The sequence below is a fragment of the Apis mellifera genome, linkage group LG7 (assembly GCF_003254395.2).
Source record: "Apis mellifera strain DH4 linkage group LG7, Amel_HAv3.1, whole genome shotgun sequence".
Lineage (NCBI taxonomy): Eukaryota > Metazoa > Arthropoda > Insecta > Hymenoptera > Apidae > Apis > Apis mellifera.
Genome location: NC_037644.1, coordinates 10,091,531 through 10,113,242, shown reverse-complemented (window position 1 = coordinate 10,113,242; position 21,712 = coordinate 10,091,531). Strand labels below are relative to the sequence as shown.

Genomic DNA, 21,712 nt, shown 5'->3' with positions numbered 1-21,712 from the left:
AGCAATGGGGAAATCTCTGGTGCAGTGAGATAAAAAACTTAGCGTTTGAAGTTGTATGGAATGATAAAAATAAAAAGAGAAGAATGTAGATATTATGGGGCTTAAGGTAAGTTGATTTTTTTTTTTTCTTCTTTTTACGATCTTCGTTTACACGTGAGAAAAATATCCAATAATAAACGATACGTTTTGCTCGTTAATTATTTAAAGAGAAATAATTGAATGGAGTATAATCGTTGATCCAAACATTTTTATTTAGCCGATTTCTTAATTATGATCGTATAAATGCATATTGTGCAAAGAAGAATTTTCAAATTTGATTCTTAATGAAACCAATTTCAAAATTAAAAAATCGTTTTTCAATCGAATATTCCAATAATTGTTCAATTACATTTCTTCTGTCTCTACTTTTTTTTATATTTAATATAATTTACATACAATTTAATATACGAATTAAAATTTTAAAATTAAAAATATAATTTAAATTGTAAAAAAAAAAATTCATCCAAGAGTTGCCAACACTCTAAAGCAAAAGAAGAATTCTTCTTATAAAGTATTTTGTCACAGTTTATTTATTTCGATGTCGTCGATCAGTTTATGTTATTAGTCTGATTGGCCAATCTTTTGACCTATACTTAACCATCGAAGAAGGTGAAAGGGAAAAAATGAAAGGGAAAATGGAAAGAGAATGGTAATTACTTTTCCAACACTGCGACACAAAACTTTTCGAAAGTGTCCACGATTTATGGAAGACCTTGTCTCCAAGAAAAAAATACATAAAATCCCGATAGATTTAAACCAAGTTACTCGAATTATACCAAGTACCTTGTTCTATCAGATCAAAATAAATTTTTCTTTTTTTTCATACAATGAAAAATCTTCAAAACAAATTTACTTAACTTATAGCATATGTATAAATTTCAATTTTCCTTTCATAAAAAGTAACAAGTCTAGGTACACGCCCAGATATTACATTTCTCGATTTACCACTTAACCATTTCCAATATTCAAAGTACAGTATATTTACGTATATACGTTCCATCTTTCATCTCGATGAAAGCAAGCGCGATCGTGGAACGGAATCGTGGCGCAAAACACGGGGGGAGCAAATTGATTTACGAACATCGCGTATTACGTACTCGCGTGATTCAGCAACATCTTCCGTAGGTCGGCCTAAAATCGCTGACGACCATGCTGACCCACGAGGCCGGAGTAACCAAATACCTGGCTAACAGCCGCCGGGTCATCCGTGCTCATTATCCCGACACTTAATTCCCCGTAACAGCTCTCGCGTAATCGCGTGACACTCCTCGATGACAGCAGACTTACGCCAGACAGACACACCATAATATATAAATAAAAAGATAGATTCCTTTTTTTCTTCCTCCTCTCTTTCTCTCGAATAATCTAATCCATTTCATCTACCAGTTTTTATCATCTCCTCTTTACTCTTTATTCTTTTTCTCGATTCAATTCTCAATCATTCGTAAAAAAAAAAAGAAAAAAAGAAGGAAAATCAGAAAGGATATTACTTGTTATTATTATGATCATTTATTTATTCAATAACTTGAATCTTGACTTGTCTCGAATCAAAAAGGAAGGAGAATCAAACCTATCTACACTTCTTGATGATTGCATCCTGTTCGATTTCATCGAAGAGAAAGAAGAAGAATCGAAGAAAATTCGAAGACGAAATCTACATACACGCATAGGGGGGACTGGCTAAGCCGGTGTTCGCTCGTGCGGGGAATTCGTGGTGGAAAAAAAAGGAAGGGTGAGGTATGCGCAGGTGTACGTGGCGGACGTAAATGCGTCCGGCCAAGATCCTTCCGTCATTATGTTTCTTTTCCGACATGCCCGGTTTTCTCATCGACCAAACATGTCCCGATGTGAGTGTTGACCTCGCGGTTACTGGGAACCCATCGAGATACGAACGTGGACGTCGCTAGACATCTATCTATGGTGTTGCAGGACGGTTTTTAGGCACGGGAAGAATTGACGCTTAACCCAGGTTGGGAAAGTTGAGTGGTCGTCATCGGGCAGGCAGAAAACATAGTGGACTCTCGCGTGTACTACACTAATGTAATTCGCTTTTTTATCTGAGCCACGGCCATAGCCGTGCGATACACCGGCGAAACCACCGACTGCTTTTTCCTCCCTTCCTTCAACAAAAGGAGAGCAACAAAGGGTATTTCAAAAATGAATTTAGTAATACGTAGATATGATTTAGAGAATAATATTTTAAGCAGTTTTTAATAGTATATTGATAGAAAAATTTGTGATTCTACTTGAAGTTTAGCAAACAAATTTTTCTGTATTAGAAAAAAATCGAATTTTCTTTCAATATTCTTTACAAATATTAATCTAATTGCTTTTTCTCTTGATATTCCATCAAGAACAAATAATAAATTGTAATAAGGAAAAAAGATTAAAGAAGATCGAAGAATTTTTAATAATTTTTATTAAACTCTTTCAAAAAATTTTCCAAATCTAGGTTCGAATATTATAACTTGGAAACCACTGCTTTTATCTTCCAAAAAATTACAAACTTATAGCGATATGGAACCGAATAAATCATTCGAGTAAAAAAAAGTGCCATTTCTATTTTCTGTGGATGGTTCGGATCCAATTAGACAATATTCGAAGGCAACGAAGCAAGCGAGCGGTTGATCCGATCGTGCAACCGATCGCGAGAGGTCCTGTTTTCTACCCGATCAAGGCCCGATCGAGAGACCGAATGAGAGAAAAGAGCAAGAACACGGCCAAGCAGCAGCAGCAGCAGCCGCTTTTGCGCAATTTTCCCCGTTGCCGTGCAAACGGCCACGTTAATAAGGTGTTAGGCCGAGCCCGCGAGGAACACGAGGCATAAGATACGACACAGGTTGCAACAAAGCAGCAGTGACTGTTACGGACGAGCCATATCCGGGACGTCGGCCAATAAAATTAATCGCTTTTGCTACATTGCTTGAATAATTTATGCCTGCTGCGCCGTGTTTTAGGAATTGCTTGATCATAGCTCGAGGCCGTGTTCCTTCGTGGTTTACACGCTTCTTCATCGAAAGGCATCGTTTCGTATTCGCCTCGAAAAATCGGCTAACGATCGGTTGGATCCCGCATTTTTCCAACTTCCATCACTTTTAGTGGGGAGTTTTCCACACTAGTTTTCCACACTAGTGGGGGCTGAAGTGATCGTAAGTGATTACTTAAGAATCGAGAATGTCGAAGTGTAAGGTTTGAATTTCCGTGTGTATCTTTGCAACGGTTTGAGAATTGAGTGGAAAATTTTATTATTTTTTGGCATATTTTTTTTTTTAAAGATGAAGTAAAAATAAATAATATATTCGTATAATAATGATTTAGTCGATTTGACAACTTTCTTTTTTCTTTTTTTTTTTTTAGAAAAAATGCGGAAATTAAAATATAGAGAAGGATAAGGAATGATCGATGATCATACAGAAATAAAGCAGAAGTATTAGCGTTTGAGGTTAAATTTCAAGCCGTTGACGTATTTAACTAAATAACCACTCCCGCTCTTCTGTCTTCTTGCGCAAAGGTTCTCAGAATTTCCGAAGAGGCCGCAAAGATCCATTGCCGTTTCCACAGATCAATCACTTTGAGCCGAGCTGTCTTTTCCACCACTGAAAATATCGCGACGTCTGCGTGTCGTTGGCTCGTGAAAGCTGTCTACGTGCCAATTGGAAGATGCTTCCGTTTAGCGTCTTCGTTCTTCGGACAACAATGCTTCCCTCGTCCGTGGTATGCATTATTCAACGCATCCGGAAAACTGCTTCTGGATTTGAAGAGATTGACTCTTCTTCCTTCAATTCGTCTCTAGTTTTTCTTTTTTTTTTTTTCGCAGTTTCTTTGCTAAACTTATTCGATCGAGGATACAAAGTAAAAAAAATGGTACCGTTTTTCGTTTCGTTTGGAGAAAGAATGTTGGAAATGTTGCTCTCTTTCCGATGAGTAAAAAATTTTTATCGTCGAAATGAGTTAAAATAAAATTGTACAAGAGAGGGAAAAAGATATAGAGTTATTGTGAGTTATTAATTTACACACATTATTAATTTCAGTGATAAAAAAAAAATCGAATTCATCATATACATAATTTTTACATAATTTCTTGATAGATATAAAATAAATATAAAATATTTGAAAGTTATTTATATATATTATTATATGGAATATAATTCCATAGGTAAACGGAGAATCAGAGAATTAGTTATAAATTTAAGGAATTTATGACTTTAAATTTTTATTCTTATATTTATTATTTTTAGTTTTGATCGTTAATAAGAATTATATTAAAATATATATAATTTCGTTTTCCAATTTCAAATATCTTCGATTTAAATTCTTTTGTACGGAATATAGTATCGATGAATATCAATGAAATAAATTTTAAGACTGTAAAAATCATTATACATGCGAATTCCTGGAAGATTACAAATCTGCAATACGATAAAATCAGAAATAATTTCCGCGTATTCTAGTATCAATAAGAATAAACTCGTAATATTCAGTGTATCATATAACACCAATCATAACATCCACCACATTTCACCAAGCATAACAACAAATATTTTTAAATCAACTTGAACATACTTTCTATTTGCTTCAATCATGATTCTTATCCTCATACAGTTATGTATAAAATCTATTTTTGTTGTTAGTTATACTTTCTTATAACATTTATTATAGAAGTATATATATTATTTATTAAATAAATTAGAATTAACAAAAAAAAAATAAAACTTCTTAAACTATGGTAAAATTATCAAAATCATTAAATTATCCCAGTTATCCAAAAACTCGATATTTCAACTCAAATTTTAAAAATTTAGAAATCATCTCGTTATGATTGGAATTCGCGAATTCCATTAGATCGTTTATGAATATATTTAACGTCGCGTAGCCACTTGGGTCACCGAAGGCTCGTAAATAATCCCGTCGAAACACACGTTGAACCATCCCGAAGCGTAACAGTTGAGGATCATCGACGTAGGTCGTTCGAGGTATAAAATTCAATTAACACGGGTGCAAGCGTGTAATTTCACGGACGTCCCTCCTTTTGTTCCAAACGCTTTTACACCTACGGTCTATCCAATCTTTTCTTACTCTATCCGGTTCTCTGGATCGGATCGAGGCGTGTTTCGAATCGGTCGAGTATTACAAACACCTGGCATGATTCACTCGCCGATGATGATGCTTCTCAATATCGATTATCGATGACGAAGAATCGTGGCATGTGATTGGCAATCACATTGGCGTGATTCTGATTATCGAGAAGACAAAAATAAAGCTCGAGGATAAGGGTTATGGGTCTAACAATGTTTCATACAAAAAATTTTGCCTTAAAGTAACAATTAGTTGTTTGATCTTCTACCTTCCTTTAAAATCCGAAATCTCTGAATTCCCTCGATCAATGTTTCTCTGTTATCGAAAAAAATTTGTACACGAAGTTAATTTTAGATCGATATAACGTAGTTTCAAAATTTTATTCAAAAATAACTGTTATTCGATTTTCCATCTCCCCTTCAAAAATCACAATTTTTAAATCGAAATCAAATTTCCTTGGATAGCAAACGAAAACATTCCTTTCTGTTCAAGTAACATCTTCCTACAAAAATTTTTAATCCACCTCTCTTGGAAATCTCAATTTCCAAGCTCAAAATATCACTTCAACCCCTCCCCACATACCCTCTCTGAGTAAACTCGATGGGGGAGGGAAGGGGGAAAGAAGAAATCGCTTGAAATCGCCCGGCCTCTCATAGCTACGATTCGTACGTGGCGATCCGTTTCAACGTCATCATCGTCGGAACAAGCGTTTCGCGGTTGAAGCACGAAGAGAAAACCGGTTCCCCCATTATTTCACACACGAAGTTCTCGTCACGAAGTTGCGATCTCGGGCACGAAGTCGGGATGAATTATCGCATCGGTGGTGGTAATTATAACATTAGCCGGGGGATTTAGACGAGGATCGGTAGTGGCCGCTTGTTAAGAAGGCCGTCGCACTTTGATACAGACTTGACGCGTGTTTACCCGGTTAACCTTTCGCGGGTTTATATACACCAGTTTGACGCGTGGTAGCTCGTTCCAATGCGGAGAGGATCGTGTTTTACCGAGCCTGTGCCAGCGTACGAATGTCTTCATTATCGTTGACGAATCTCGATCGCGTCCTGAAATTTGCCCTTAATCAGTTTTTTCCAACGATTCTTTTCTTTTTTTTTTTCTTTTTTTTTTTAGTTTTTCAGTTTCGTTTCTTCTTGTATATTCTTCTATTCACAAGAAAGGATAAATTTTCATCGATTTTTTTCGTCTCCCTTTTTTTTTTTATAAAATTGGAAAATCTTTTATTCATAAAAATATATATGAAAGATAATTGATTATGATTATTCTATTTCTTTCTATTTTAGGTGCACGTACGAAGTTTAATTTTCTCTTGTGAAAATTTCAATAAATAAAAAATAATAAGTTAAACTTAAATAAGATTCTTAAATTAGATGTACTGATGATTTATATTAATAATAATGAATACAGGGAAGGGGGAAAAAATAGCTGATGAATGGGTTCGAATTTCCAATTTTTTTCCAATATAGTCTATAACCATTACTTACGGGGTGGTGCAACCCGTGAGTTTTCGAGTGTAACCTTGCGCTACTCGGTAGCCATTACGAGCAGGATTAGCGGTTAAAGAGGCGGCGCATTCATAAATCACTTGGAAGCGACAAGCAATTATAATAACTATCGTTGGCTATAGACGCATAAATAAAATAGTAGAACCCCTGGGCCAGGTAATGAGGCGTACGAAGCGAGGGATGCGAACCAGTTTCTCGACTCGTTGATCGCGACACGGGCAAACAGAGAAAGGAGTACTTTTTTCATGGAAATGAAAACGCAACGAACGAATATTATCTTTTCTTTTTTCTTTTTTTTTTTTTGGATGCGATCAACGTACTTGGTCCATTGAAACGTCAAGTGTCTCCTCCATAATCGGTTCCATCGTGGATGATTCCTCAGCTTTGCGGAACGATTGTTAAGCGACATGGCTGGTTTAAAGCCTCGACTTTACTATTTGTATAATTTAGTTTTCAGTAGGCAAAGCCTCAAGCTACAATTCTGCTGATTTCTCACAAGTTTGTCCCGAGCATAGCTGGCAACTGTTAAACACCACCAGCTTAAAGTCTCAAATCCGACTCAAGTCTGAATTTGCTGTTTGTTTTCATAGTTTTCCATAGTTCCAGACTGAAGTTTCTAATCTCCACTCGGTTATTTTTGTCGCTCACAGTTTTCCCGTTATCATTATCACAAAAATGATAAATTGAATAGCAATTGATTTAGAGGGAGAAGATAGAGAGAAATGTTTTAAATATCGAAAAAGTTGCAGCGTAGACGGAAATAATATGAAATAGATTTTCTACGAGAATCGAGAAATTATTGACAATTCTATTAAGAAATTTAACCTGGATCTTTTATAAATTGAGATAATTTTTCCTATACAGTTCCTTTCGATGTCTTAAATTATTTAAACATTATTCCCATTTGGATCTGGTAAAATAAATTTTTGAAATACTGTACATTAAAAAGTGTCACTGACAGATGCAGAGGTTATCAATTTAATTCAAAGCTACCATTAATCGTTTATTATAAAAAGAAAAAAAATTAGACTATTTTTGAACCATTACTTTTCTATCTGGAGATTTATATTCAATCCACGTCTCGAAGGAAACTATTTCGATCAATTCATTTCGAAATGCAAAATGGTAATCACTCTCGATGCATGATAGTTTTTACGGCACAGTTGTGTCGTCACTCATGAAAGGATGCCTTCAGTTTTTAACACGTACGTTGCGTGGTGATTGGCAGATCGATTCAATATGAAATTGAAGACAATATTTTATCGGAGCCCTGTTTCTCTTTCTCTAAAGATACGTTATTGCTTCATAAACGATGATTCCTGATCTTTAAGTCTGTTCCCGCAATCATTGGAAGTGCAACCCGGTGTTATTTACAGACCACATAAATGCCAATTACGTATCAAGCTTTATAATGTACGTGGCCTGGTAAAAATTCGATTCATCTTTGTGCGTTTGTAAAAAGGTTATAGCAGTGATTCTCAACCGAATGTGATGAATTACAGTACATGAATAATTCGTAATTCGTTTAATTCATTGTTTTATTAAAATTTATTTTTAATCCTTGTGCATGTGTTTCAATTTTAAATAAATAGAAAATAGTTAAAAAAAAAAAGAGGAGCTTTCTCTGAAATTAACGAGAAGAAACCTCGTTATATATATATTTATTAATATTAATATTTAATTTTCAAATTTTTCATCTCAATTGAATCCAAATAGAATATTATATCCAATGTTCAATAATAACAAAACATTTGAATATTAAAATATTAAGATAACAAGTGAATTGAAACAATGAAACGTTTACACAATGAAAGTTCACATAATACGATCTTGCTATATCGATAAAGATATAAACACACCCATTTCATCATACTCGTAAATGATTTGAATTCGCATCGATAAATCAAGAATCTTTCTGCCAAAGTGGCCGAGATAACGTATTATACGTATCAAAATTATTTATGATTTATTATCAACAATTTATTCTTTATCATTTATTCAGACGAAGTGAATAATGAATAATGAAAGATGGATCGTTATAAAAATTATCCGGTATCTCAAGATGTGTCCAAACAACTTAAAAATACCAACACGCTTTATAAATCATTTTGAATCAAAATTCGGAGCACTTATTTTTCATTTATTTAAAAAATTAATTCAAATCAACTCCGAAATTAACTTCTCTTATAATCTAATTCGAAAAATATTGCGATTCAAGAAACTATTATTTAATTTCGTTCCATAAATAGATCAAAGTCGAAAATAAAATTGCAAATAAAAGTCTAAAGTATGACAGAAACTTGCAACAAATAACGTTCCAATATTTAGAATTTCAATTCTTTTGATCGTATAATAAAATTACTATAAAATTCAAGGATGAAATTCAACTTTCGATGACATCACCAAATTCACACATTGATAATCCACATAATGAAAAAAAAAAATGAAGAAATGCTTCTCGATTTGGAACAATCCGAGAAACGATACTCTTATCGATCGGTCGTGCACAAATTGCCACCGATCGATCTCGAGAATAACACGATTACTAGGCAGGAACACGTGTCATCGAATGTTTGCCAGGGAGCCATCGCGAGGTAAGGATCGTTGCCCCGTCAGCCCTTGTTATATGGCGCGAGATTAACGATAACGTGACTACGTTCTGCCACCTAGAGCGCAAAGACCGGCCGAGTTCCCGGAACGTTGCCCCATGTAGTACTTCGTTCCAGGTAAAAACGCATTAATTAGATTTCCACTTAAGCTGTCCTTCCTACGCAGCTATCCAAAGCGAAGCCTCTAAAGCCTCAAGGTCGCGGATACCTCATCGACGCTGGAATTCGAGACGAGTTTCGTATTTCGAAGCGGAATGAATGCGAGTGGCTCGTCCGTTCAAGGAAAGAAGTGAAAGAAAAGAGGGGGAGGAAGAAGAAGAAGAAGAAGAAGGAGGAGTGAACAAGAGTGAAATATGACAGTGGGGATAATGTTGGAACAAGTAGTAGATGAGTGAAGAAGAAAAATAAAATGGTGGAGAATTGGAAAAGTGAAGGAAAGAAGAATGAAATGAAATAATGAAACGAAAGGTGACGTATTCATTGGAAAGGGGAAAATGTGAAAAAGAATTTTACCAAGAAAAAGGAAAATGTATAAAACAGTGAAACACAATAAAAGAATATGGAGAAGAAATAACAGAATCAAAGAGAGGGAGGGAGAGAGAGAGAGAGAGAGAGAGAGGCAGAAGTAATTGGATAGATTTCATACCCGTTTCCAAGAAGACGGTTTAAAAAGAAGAAGTTTTAAAAAAAATAAAAGAAGCGAAGGAGAAGAGAAGTGGTCAATTAAGGATATAAAACGATCCTTCGCGAATACAAAGTAGCGAGTGAAGAAATATTAAAGCCAAAGATACGAGACCGCGAAATAAACGAGAAAGAGAGAAGGGGGGAGAAGGGAGAGAGAAACGAAGAAGCGGAGAAGTGCCAGGAATTCCAGATAAAAGGGGCAAAAACATGGAAAGAAGTCCTGGGAGAATCTTAAAAAAAATAAAAATAAAAACGAAAGGATTGAAAGAGATACGAAGATACATGGGAAAGAAAGAAGGAAGCGAAAGCGTGGCAAGAAACGAACGATGTAGAGGGAAAGGAACGAAACGAAAGCAAAAAACTTAAATTCACGAAGAAATAAAGAAACTACAAGAATGAAGCACGGTGGAGGAAGCACGAGAACTCAAAACGATAAGAAGAAGAAGAAGAAGAGAAAGAAAAAGAAGTGGAAAAAGTGAAAAAGAAGAAAAATAAGAAACGGCGGAACAAAGACTAGCGAAGATAAGAAATAAATAACTTCTGATCGAGTACAAGAAGTACAAGAAGTGAAAAATACCGAGATAATATAAAATGAAGAAGAAAGAAAAAAAAACAATTATCTAAAATAAAACACGAGAAATTGACACGACATTGTTGATAGAGAAAAACACTTTCGAAGAATCTTCGAAAAGAGACAAAAAGTTTTTCGAAAAATGAAAAAAAAAAAGAGAAAAATGAAACGACAAGCAAAATGACAAAGATAAAAGAGAAACTTCGTGAAACAAACGTGATATTTTATTTCAAAATCTCACTCCAACATATTCGTTCCGCGAATATATTAACACCCTGTACAGCGAGGAAAATAAAATAAAAAAGAAGAAAAAAAAAAGAACAGCGAGGAAAAAGAGGATCGCTAGAGTGTACGTAAGTGGGGCCAAAAGTACATCGTGCGGCTCTCGCGGATCGCCATAACCTTTTATCAGTTATCTAATTAGCCGTTGCATTTAATTAGCGACCCGGAGGAGAGAGCGCAGAGAGATAGGGCGCGAGAGACCGACGTACGGTTCTCTGCGCGGTGGTAATTTTAATCGGTGCTCACGTCAGATAACGAAGGGTCGACGGATGAACCGGCATCCGCCGCACGGCTTGCAATTAGCCGTGTTTTTATTTATTCGAGTATCTGTTTCTTATTGCGCCGCGCGCCACCGACCTCCGGAAAGAGAATCGGACACGAGGGGGGAGAAGGGGGAGGGGAAGGCTCTCCTCTTTCATTTTTCAAAGGAGCGCGAGAACCTGCACGCTCGAGAATTTTTTTTTTCCCTTTTTTTTTCTTTTTTTTCATCCTTCTTTCTATCTCAGATTCTTCGATTGCTTTGTCTACAAGGAGAAAGATTGCTCGATAGGATAACGTCGATTAATCGAAAATAAAATATTAGGATAATTGTTTCTTTCGAGATTTAACATACAGAAAAGAAATTCTAATTCTGATAAAGTATATTCTATAGTCAGTCTATAGAGTTTGAATAAGAAGTTGCATTATATAAATTGGATTAGAATATAATAGTTTATAGAATGATCAGGTTTTAATAATAAACATTTAAGGATTGATTTCTATCAAAAAAGGAATCGTTTTACGTATAAAATTGTTATAAGTTATACGAAAATCAGAATTTAGTGAATTTTCTTTATAAGATGATAGGAATAAAAGATTTTGCGATCGGCTATAATTTATCGATTTATCATTCCAAGAGATTTTGATATTATTTGCGGATGAAAATAATATAAATAATGGAATGGATTCGTCGTTGTTCGAAACGATTTCCGCCCGATCGAAGAGAACGAGAATTTTATTCATAACGGTATGCGCCTACCTTCGTTGGATCCTCGATGAAACTGCCAATGGTCATCACGTGTAGAGTGATCTCACGTGTGTTCTCCAATTCCTCGAGACCGGTGTAGAGGCCCTCGCTGACGAAATAAGGCTCCGGGCACGTGAGTCTGCAAGAGATTAGCAAATTAGATAATGAACAGGAATGTTCGAGTTGCATGTTCATCGATGATGAAACTATGGCTAAACTCTTCTCTCTAGAAGCCGGAATGTACGTAAGTACGTACTTTGGGATTCAAAGTTTGAATCAACTTAAACTGACATTATGCAATGCGATCGTTAATCATCGGTTTAATACTTGTGAGTTTTTAATAGTATTTTTATTTATAAAAATTTGTAAAAGTTATTTCATTATGGTGAAGAATCGTGAAGAATTCTGTGGAGTAAATTTAATTAAAGTAAGTGGCTCGTAAAAATTGTAAAATCCTTCGTGGACGATTTTTATTGGAAATATATTTTCGTCTAATTTTAAGACGATTAATATCCCCAGACACAACGTACGTATTCTTAGAATTCAGAACGTCCGACGATACGTGAAGTCACAATAGAGAGCTTTCTATAAGGGATAAGTATCACTGTGTCTCTTTATATGTCTAATACACGGCCTCTAGCCATTCAAATTCCTGGCAATACGGCTTACACGTTAAAGCCTCTAACAGTTTTAACGTTTGAACAGCAAGGAACTCTATTTATTCCCCACGGACGACACAAGTAATCCAATTTGACACAGTAGCTCTAGAATAACTAGAGCATAACTTGCTTACTTCTATATGGAAAAAAATACAACGAGAATTAACGTTAACATTACATGTAACATTATCTCTATCACTAGAATAATTCAAAATCATTAACCAAAATATCAATATTCGTAGATGGACGCTATTCTCACTGCTTATGTATATAAACAAATTCAATTGGCACGTGAACAAACATAATATGTAAATAAAGTATCATCGACTTGAAAAAACTTTAACTTTGTAAATTAATTTTAAAGAAAGATCGATTAAATGTCAATCAGAATCGACATTAATTTTAAACGTGTCTTTCTAAAAAATAATTTGCGTACAATGAGTTATAAATACAGCAATGCCATAAATCATTTAAGATCGAACCACGACACGGCTATTCACACACCAAAAATGGAACGACTTCAGAGTTGATTACACGTAAAATTTATTTGTCATTTTTACAAAAAAAAATATTTGTCTCATCGCTCCATGAACACAGATTGATTAAAGAAAAAATATAATACAGTGTAAAATTCGAAAAAGAGGAAGCGTTGAAGTTTTCAATCTCAACGATCATCATCCTCGACGACACGCGTGATCAATCGTCCTGGGGAGGGGGAGGGAGGTATTAAGTCATCGCGAGGAGTAACGAGGATAAAGGGAGATGAATCTCGACAAAATATCCTATTTACGAGGCCGTAACCAATAAAGTATGGCGCGGGGGTCACGGGCGGCCGTATAATAAATACGTTCACGCGGCGTTCGAGTGTCGGAAAAGGGGGATGGCGAGAAATATCGAGAGCAGAAGCTCTCGAGTGGCCCGGGGAGATCGCGTGGCCGGTCAACATCAATTTTGAAGGTGATTCCCGCCGCTTGTCGGAAGAGCCTCGAAAATTTCCAATGGCCGAGTAATCGGAGGGAGGAGGAGGAGGAGGAGGAGGAGGAAGATGACTCTACCTCCCCTTTCTCCGCCATCTCTCTTCTTATTTTTCTTGCTTCCAACCGATTAATGATACCCACACGGCTCTTTCGATAATATTGATGGCCCCCTCGTGTACCTTTGCAAGAATATCTCGGGGATACGAGAGGGAAAAACGAGAGGGGGAGAGAGAAGTATGGGACTTTTATGTAATGGACCCCTCGTGGAAGAGTTGTCGTAGTTACGTTTGGTTAAGATCGATTCTTGAAATACTCCATATTATTGGATGGGATTTTTTTGTCAAAATCTATTATACGAAATTTGTCCTCATATTATTGAAAAATATTTATCTTCTTATCCAATATGAGATATTCAAATTCGAAGCAATGGCAATATTTATCTTCATACACGGTATCGATTGAAAATTCAATCAAATTTATCCAATCAATAATATATTTTCCTCTCAGAATTGTTACACTTGTTAATAATCCTACGAGAAACAGAAATTATAATCTAAGACGCATATCAACACATCGAACTAATAATTTGTAACTAAACAGTAATCGAAACAATTAAATTTTCGATGTGATAATCAGCCCGCTACTAATAATTCCGTTAATAAGTAACCCTTAAACACCCAACACCGACAATTAACCCTTCGAGTGTTCTTAATACGATCCCATTGGAAAATTTACGGCTGTTAACAAAGGCCCACAAATCGAACGGTTTATTAACAAGCGGTTAGGTCGTTAAGTCGTTCAAGATTGGCCGTTAAAGCGATAAATCAACAAAAGGCGAGGCCAATAATGCCAAAACGGGGAGGAGGGGGGGGGAAGGGGGCGAGGAGAGAGGGAGAGGGCGAACGTTTTTGCCGGGAGGATTTTTTTAAAACGCGATCACCCGTTTTTCAATTAACGGCCACTGGGTGTTACTGGTGGCGAGCAAACAAACGCACCGTCTCTCCTAGGCGGCCGCCACGATCCTTTTCAATTAGAAACGGGGTGTGAAAATTAATTACCATTCGGGCCGAAAACCGGTCCAGCCACGAAATGCTCCCACGCGATCTTTACAAGCCGCACGGTTCCGTATAATTAACAATTTATACGACGGTGGCCTTTCGCGTGCCAGGCCACGTAACGAATAGATCCCCTCGATCCGAGGATCGATCAATCGCCCACGTGGCTCTCTCGCGGTGAAATCGAGACCGCTTTTAAATATCAAGACCTACGAATGGGTTTTTTTTCAATTGTGTGCTTTTTCTTTTTTTCTTCTTCCTCTTCTTTTCTTTTCTTTTCTTTTCTTCTCCTTTTCTTCGAGATAAGTTCGACATATTATTTCTATATTTTTATATATATATATATATTTTTTTTTAAGAATGACGAAAGAAGATAGAATCGAGAATAGAATTTTTGATGTAGATCGTTTTTGAAATTGTGAAAAATGTAAGAAACGATCGAGAAGAAAATTGACATTATTGAATTAAAATTCTTGTGAACGTGTAATTCTGTAGCTTTAAATTATAGATAGATTCAAAAGTGTATCGATGAATTTTCTCATAATTAATAAAATATACAGTATTTTGTATTTCATGATTATATTACATTTTTGATAGTCTCAATAGCCTATATCCTTTCACTTGTAAGATTGAATATCGTCTCACTAATACATTTTAATTTAGATCTACTATTATTGCGTTAGATTTTAAAATTCTTCAACTTCATTGAACGAAGAGTTATTGTAATCAATAATTGAATGATGTTAAAATTTTAAGTATAAACATAAGGATATAAAATTTTTATAAATTAAGAACAACTCCTTGCTTTGATAAAGGAGAATTTCATTACATAAAGAAAAATTTGATCGAGCAATAATTATCCCAAGAATTCTTTGGTTTATTGAATTCAATCTTTCCGATGATACGCCTGTAATTTTCATTATTGAAATTCGTTAACATTAACATTCCGGTTATCCTGTTATTCGATCGATTTTATAGTCGATGTATCTATAATTAAATTAGAAATTGATATCACGATTTTTACACGGTCATTAATTAAAAAACTGGCGGAATTAATTACAAGAGTAATACGCCGATCGTAAAACGAGTCTGAGGAATAAAATGTTCCGGGGAATGATAATGTTTCTCAAACCCTCATGCCATTGAAATTAATTTCATCGGCTGAAAATTATTAATCGAACATGTAAACCGTGCAATCGTTTATTTTTCTTTCAAATTTTATCCCTTCTTCGTTAATCGAGACTTATATATTTTTTCTTAAAACTACCGCAGATATTAATAAGATTTTCCTTCATTAAAGTAGACGATATTTAAAAATTAATTACGTAGATATAAAATTTCTTAAATGAGAACGAGATCATCAAAGTTTTTGCAACTTAGATTATTGAAACATTTTTCTATTTTGCATAATTAAATAGTGCTTTAATAAATAAAAGTAATTCAGAGAAATGGAAATAGGGAAATGGAATTTATCTAATATTTCTCCAATAATATAAATCTCTTTTCTACAACCTATAAATTTAAATATTAATTCCATTTAAAAGAAACATTCGATATCTTTCTCGAAACTTATCCCTAAAAATGTTTGAATTTTAAATAATCGATTTCTACATAATTTAATTCAATTCGAGAGAAAGGAATCATATCTACAATTGTTTCGAGAACAAATTGTACCCACACGTATCCTATATTCCACACGTAATTTCGATTAGAAAAAGAAAACTTATCCCCGTGATAAAGCGTCTAATAAATATCGCTTAACTCACGCTTATATTTCTCAGTCTACAGTAAACATTTATAGACTGCGAGATTAATTCACGAATGAGCCTCGAGACTGTTCACATTCATCGCGACTACGGAAAACGCGTATTTTACTAACGATCGCATCTCGATGGCTCATTAATTTATTCGCTGCGTTTCCATGAATCATCACCTTGCCCGTGTGCTCGATCGTCGCTTACTAATGTCGATCCTATGAAAAATATTTTGCGATCATTTTTCTCCTGTAATTGAATACGACGTGGATCATTTTATGGAAAATTTTTCAATGGAAATCTCGATTTATTTTAAATTTCAATCGATATAAGATTGTTTATAGAATAAAATGATGGATGGTCTCATTTCTTCAAAGGAAAAGAAGAAATCGAATCCGAAAATTCATTATTTTCTCAAAATCATCATTTTTTGAAAAGAAAAAAGTATTTGGAAGATATTGGAATAATATTCTAAAATTATTCCATAATTTTTACCAGAAGAATTGCAATAAAATATATTATATTTCGATTCTAAGAATTCTATTTTTTTTCTAAAAATTCTTTTTGGAAATCTCTTTGATCAAGTGCGTTTTTTAAGACGGTTGTATTCTATCGTGTACATGCAATTACACGTATCTATTTACATATCGTGGGTAAATCACGCAGAATTCTTCCAGTCCTTATTTATTAAATATTTCAGTCATTATACCGGGTTAAAGAACTCCTATTTCTACAGGCCAATAATAATAATGATACTTGAAATCCAGGCAAGAATGTACAAATGACCACAAATCTGTAATTTATTTACCGAGATAAAAGGTTAGGCGTTGCAATATTGTGAAACAACGTATGCGTAATCATATACGTTGAAAAAGCACTGGATCCGTGCTTTATATATACTGGTATTAATAAAATGGATACTTCATATTTTATACGCATAGAATATTTCATATTTTATCAAGAACATTTAATTCTTTGAAATATTTCTTTAAAAAAAAAGAAAAAATATTCTTAATAAAATAATTTCGATAATAATTCAATAAGGGAAGTGATATTATATTGAACAAATTATATTGTTCAATGAATAAATAAATAAATAGATATTATTAAAATTAATCAAAATATTCGAGCCATACAATAATATATCAAATGGAATATACGATATTAAAATTAATAAATTATCGATAATTATAATAGTTTCAACGAGTGGAGAATACATAACATTACAATTGATACAATTTAATATTAAAAACGAGTATGTAATGTATAAAATATATGATATTAAATATTAAAGAATAGCGTATCAATGATTAAAATCCGTTGCGATCAATAAAATATTGATATCAAGATAATTTCGACAAGTGAAATAATCAAAAAATTAAAATTTTCAAGATATTATTAAAATGTTTTAAAAAATTTTCTTTACAAAGATCGGTTTCTCTAATTTTATGAAAACAACTTATTGAATAATCTCATCGTGAAAACACTTTATTACCATCAATTAATATTTCAAAATATTTCATTTTACAACGGATTGCCTCACGTTATCACGATTTCTAATTTCTTGAAAACGTGCAAGCATACTCTTGAAAAAAATCCTTCATAAAATTGAAGATGGAACAAGATTGCTGCACGCTGTGCATCTATTGCTTTACAACGTGATAAACAACCGATAGCTGCCAACAATAATTTAATAATACCATTCAGGTTGAATAACAAAATATTAAATTTCAACGCAAGGAAGGTACCATGAGTAATTGCCTCTTGTGCAATTTAATTGCTCTTCGGTTATTGAGCTTAAAGACAGCAAAATGACGCAGTAAAATATTACGTGAAGCAATTAAGGAAATTCTGAATGACAAAAATATGAAATAATATATGAATACTCCAATTTCTTAGAAACCCTTTCTTATCTTCACATTCTTATATTCAAATGTTAAAAGTACAAGAGAATTCAAAAATTCGATAGTTTCATAACGATTGTTTAATCGAAATATTCGATTTCTCAAATATTTATGTGTCGCAGAGAACTCGATCCAATTTAATCCAATATTTTCGAATTTTTATGGATTTTTTTTCTTTTTTTTTTAATAAGCATTGCAACGAAACATCTTTATTAGAAAAATATCGAAAAGTCTCTTTGGACGCAAAAATCCTAATCGTTCAATTCGTAATAAATTTCAAGCGAAACCGCGATTTGCACGCACCAGCACCAACAACACGAGATCACAGGGAAAGCATGTGGGCGCCTCTATCAAGCATACATATGCATGGAACGAACTGGTTTCTTCGATGACATAACGTAAAATTTCGTGACTTTTGTGAATGGCGGCCTATTTATTTCTCGCCAAGCCTCCTTCCACGAGGAATATATTTTCGAGACGTTTGCTAATTAGAAAAATTCGACGGGAACATTATAGAAATGTAGATTCTAATAACATAACATTGTATGCGTAATAAATAATCTGAGCTATGTTGGAGAGGATGAATACTTGTTTCGAAATTTCTCAGTGTGTAAATACAGTTATTTCTAAAAATATTCGGATATTCCGTATAATTTACGATAAAGTAGAGAAAAATTCATTCTGCAAGAATGTTTCGTTATAACATAATATAAATTTATTTTATCGAGTTGAAATAAAGAATTTTTTTTTCTTTTTTTTTTACAAATTCGCGTGAATTGAAATGAATCGTAAAAAAAAAGAATGGTTGATAAAAAAAAAAATACGAAATTGACAAAAAGTAATTTTTGATATTTAAAAAAAAAAGTCACTTAGAATATATTATCGATCAAAAAAGGATATCGAATCAGATATACTTTTGCTATAAAAAATTGTTATGATAAATAGTTTTTTTTTTTGATATAAAAAACTTGCGATATAAAAATTCAATTTTACTCGACATTTCCTTTTAGACAGTCGTTCCTTTCTAAAAAAATTTTTTATTCTTTGATATATATTCTTTTATACGTTGCTTTGTACAATTTTATACATTGATTTTATTAACATATTAATGCTTTCGATATTTAGATTTTTCATTTATTTTAAACACAAAATATAAAATTCACAAATATTCATAAATAATATTTAACAGATCATTATTAAAAGTATTCTCAAGGTATTTTTACAGCATAAATCGAAATTTCAATTTTATTATCTTCGTATAAATTTTTTTAATTATATATTTTAAGCAAGAATATTAATAGTAATGGTTATTCAGGGAATCGGAGAATAGAAAGTTCGGTTATTCAGATTGGATCTAAATATAACAGAGAGGCGATTAACATAACGATTTGTTTTGAAGAAAACGCGGACGTTTGGAGAAAGTGTACACTTCGTTTCGGATATGATACGTCGCTAATTTGGAAATAAATGTGTTTGCGCGGTGAGTTAATGTAAGATCAGTGTCGTAAATCTTTTCGATGTTGGTGCTTCATCACTTTAATCGCGGCTATCTTTCAAATTACTTACCAGCAAAATTATTCCAGCTTCTTATCCTAAAATTTGATCGTATTTATCGAAGCTATTATTATTACAAAATTTAAAATATTCTTTCTCGGATAAAATCCGACGTGTCACCGCTTTCTGAATCGCACAAAAATCGCAATAATTCTAACGACAAAATCCCTATAAAATCAAAATTAAAAAATCCAAAGGTAATTGCAAAAATTCATCAAATTCTTGCAAAAATCCTTCAAAAAATAAAAATAAAAATTCTTCTTACTTAAAACTATCGTTTTAATTTTCTTGAAATCACGATCCATCTAATCATTTATAAAAATTCTTCAGCAAAAAAAAAAAATAAGCGACATCCATATTGCATCGCCACATTTAATTTCCACATGGATATGGAAAATAAATATTCTTTCAATCGTGCATGTGATATAATAAAGATCCGGCAAACACAGATATCAAATCTGACGACGTTGAGCGCACGTGACTCGGCGGGCCCCGAGAAGAGCGTGGGCCCGATGCGCGCGCACGCACCGCGTGTGCACGTTTCGAATTAAACGAACTTTTGCCCGCCGCGTTACCATTAATCTTCGTGGCCGCGGCGGCGAAGGGGCAGGGGGTTGTGGTTCCCGATAATTCGTTAATCGTCACTTAATTACGCCGTCGATCGGGTTAACGATTCACGCGTGCCGGGGCCTGGAAACGATTCCGGGCCTCCTTCGAATCGAATCACCGTGGCCGGCCGGTTAATTACGAAATCGTTCCGCGTTCACCTCTTTATCAATCTTTCCTTTCCTTCTTTCCCCCTCCCCCTCCACGTCGATTTTCATCTTTCCTTCTCCGACACGTGTTGGAACACGCACGATCGCCATAAGATCGATAAGAATGATTAATGAGACTTTCAGAAAGTCGGTTGAATTTTTCAATCATTTTTCGGATTATCGGGCGAAAATTTTTTTTCGTCAAAGAGATAATTATATTTTGTATCGGTAACACGATCGATTCCTTCGTATCAATAATAATTATTATGCGAAGAAGTAAGTCGTTGTCATAAATGAAGATGAAGAATAAGCGAGTTTGTCGCTTTAATATATCGCCTTATTGACTCTCGATGTAATTCTATATTGATATTCGATACGTTCGATGACAATTTTTTTTTTAAGTATTTTTAAGAATATGTTCCTTCTTGTGTAAATTCTCTATTATTGTACATTATATATATGTTAAACAAATTAAAGAAACACAGAAGTCGGATAAATCGTCGACAATTCGTTCCTTTCGATATTACGACGAATGATGAATCAATTTTTATCTTTTCGTTCCATCCAAGTACATCTAAATATTTAAATCATCGCGTTGGCCAGAAGTCGTGATGCGGGTTAAATTACGAGATCAATTTGCCAAATGGACACACACGGGGGCGGAGGAAGCCTGGAGAAAAATGTCGGGCGGACGGAGGCGGAGGGAAAGACGCGAAGAAACGCGAAATAGGAAGGACAGGGACGACGGGGTGAGGAAGGGGGAAGGGGACAACACGTGGCCGCACCCTGATTTCATGCATGCGACGACTCGTGCAGAGGAGGAAACCGAACGTGTGGAGTTGCTGCCTTGCCTGACCACGCGCGCACGTGAAACGCTGCGGCTATGCGGTCAGGAGACTGATTCATAGGCTCTCCTCTCTCGCGTCACCCTAAAGCTTCTCGTGCCTCGTTTTATTAACGCGACGATGAGCCCTTAAATCGAGGTTACGACTTTGTTTTGAAAGGAAAAAGAGAAAAAAAAGAAGAAGAAGAAGAAGAAGAAAAAGAAAGGAAACAAAAATCGAACGAAGCTTGAAGAAAGGTTAAATTATATCCCTGTTTTGAAAAGAAAGAAAGAACGATGGATAGAAATCGATAACCGTTGAAGTTTGGAAAAAAAGAAAAAGTTACATGTTTCGAAGAAAACTTTTTGCGAAGTTTGTTCGATAGTGATTTTAATTAAAAAAATTTTCAAAGGTCTCCTGCCAATTTTTCGAAAGAGATTTCG

The 21,712-nt window shown here is 34.4% G+C and overlaps 1 protein-coding gene and 1 non-coding gene across 3 annotated transcripts in view; one reads left to right on the top strand and one right to left on the bottom strand.

The window, feature by feature from the left end:
- The window catches only part of LOC725329 (UPF0489 protein C5orf22 homolog), a 788,097-nt gene that overhangs the window by 334,223 nt on the left and 432,162 nt on the right, over positions 1 to 21,712 (bottom strand). For both annotated transcript variants that reach the window (XM_006565453.3, XM_001121189.5), the window contains exon 4: positions 11,800 to 11,926. In XM_006565453.3, the coding sequence (XP_006565516.2) occupies positions 11,800 to 11,926 (127 nt within the window). The remainder of the gene's footprint in view (positions 1 to 11,799; positions 11,927 to 21,712) is intronic.
- Mir3741 (microRNA 3741) lies at positions 13,546 to 13,680 on the top strand. The gene has a single exon (NR_039530.1). It is a non-coding gene; the product is annotated as a microRNA 3741 (primary transcript).